The following is a 1,653-nucleotide window of genomic DNA, read 5'->3' as shown; positions in this document are numbered from 1 at the left end:
TAAAAATATAGGATTTTAATAAAATATTTCAAAAGATAGAATTATAAAGTTATATTGAGTTATCACTTGCATAAATTATTTAGTGATTTAAGAACAATATTTAAGACTATTTGTCAATTTTTACCCAAGAAAACTAGTTAGTGATTTAAGTATCATTTTTTAGACTACTTTTGTCACCCAAAAAATTACTAATTGATTTAAGTGCAATATTTTAGATTAGTTACTAATGTTTGCGGCAAATTTTTTATTTCTTTTTTAAATTTCCTCCCACATTTTTTTACAGCACAACAATGAATCGTAGTATAACTTGTAACAAATTGTACAAAAAGGGAGGCATAACCGGCAAGTTATGCTAAATCCCTCATCATTAAATATGTGAATATACATGTAAATATCTATATATATATAATATAAAATATAGTATGCAAAATATGGTGGGAGCCTGGGAGGGCGGCTTAGCATTGCAGGGAGTGAATCCAAGTTAATTGGTCTCCACAAGCCTCCGCCCCACTTACTATTACATTCTCTATATATCTTCCTTTCTTCCCATCAAAGTTTCCTCTATACTATCTGACACACTTAATTATACATATTTATATACATATATATAAACACCTATATATATACAGCTAAACTCGAAGATCCCCGCCAACTAATCCTTCACATATATCATTTATATACATATATATAATGTCAGATTGGGGGCCAGTGTTCGTGGCAGTGGTGCTGTTCGTGCTCTTAACACCAGGGCTGCTGTTCCAAGTACCAGGCCGCCATGGATGCGTGGAGTTCGGCAACTTTCAGACGAGTGGAGCTTCCATTCTTATTCATTCTCTTCTTTACTTCGCTCTCGTTTGCATCTTCTTTCTCGCTGTCAAAGTTCATCTCTACATTAACTAGTCTGTCCCAGCTACTATTATTAATGCTGCAGCTTCGGCTACATATGTACTAGTACTTCCAACTGTTTTTTGTAACAATAATAAATGATGAAAATGGCTTAGTCTAATAACTACTGGGATCCTAAGCTCTTTTCATTCTAGATTATTATTGGCTTTTGTTTCCTCAGATCGATGTATTTGCTTCTTTATTATAAGTCAAGTAATTCAATCATTATATCTTAATTAAAAGTACTTTTTTCTTTCTGAATATTTATGTTCTCCTTCAAAGATTAGCAGTAATTAATAAGTATTTATATATATATGTAAATAGAGAAAGAGAGTAGCTTAATTAATTTGATATTGGACAGTGTTTTGGTTTATTGAGATAAAGATAATTAAGAAAGTAGGAGTAATGTTAACGTCTCTGGGTGGGGTTTGGGTGTGGATTTTGGATCATTGGAGGCCTCTAACTTATCAATCATTGGCTTTAGCTCTTCAATATTTATGGATAAAACAATTAATTGCCTATTGAAAAAGCTTGTGGACGCGATTCAGCTATAGTACATATCTAATTAATTTCTAAGAGGAAAAAGAAAAATGGCATTATAATATTATTATTAGAAAGGAAGTTATAGGAAGAGAGAGAAAGAGAGATTTGAAACCAGTCAGGCCTAATTACCATATGACAACTTTGTCAGAGTTAATTCTTAAATAATTAAAGTTAATTCGAGACCAAAAGATTCCATAAGCTATGTCTCACTTGAAATTAAAAAGA

At 31.6% G+C, this 1,653-nt stretch overlaps 1 protein-coding gene across 1 annotated transcript; it reads left to right on the top strand.

The window, feature by feature from the left end:
* The first annotated feature begins 295 nt into the window (after window positions 1–295).
* On the top strand, window positions 296–1,148 carry LOC133822459 (uncharacterized). Its single transcript, XM_062254800.1, has one exon. The coding sequence runs from the start codon at window positions 691–693 to the stop codon at window positions 898–900; it is 210 nt and encodes a 69-aa protein (XP_062110784.1). The 5' UTR covers window positions 296–690; the 3' UTR covers window positions 901–1,148.
* The last annotated feature ends 505 nt before the right edge of the window (window positions 1,149–1,653 follow it).

The sequence above is a fragment of the Humulus lupulus genome, chromosome 3 (genome assembly GCF_963169125.1).
Source record: "Humulus lupulus chromosome 3, drHumLupu1.1, whole genome shotgun sequence".
NCBI classification, from domain to species: Eukaryota; Viridiplantae; Streptophyta; class Magnoliopsida; order Rosales; family Cannabaceae; genus Humulus; species Humulus lupulus.
The sequence above is the reverse complement of the archived record's forward strand: the minus strand, read 5'-3'. Positions and strand labels throughout refer to the sequence as shown.

Bases quoted from the DNA above. Each gene is read 5' to 3' on its own strand.
- LOC133822459 (XM_062254800.1), top strand. From the start codon at position 691: ATGTCAGATTGGGGGCCAGTGTTCGTGGCAGTGGTGCTGTTCGTGCTC.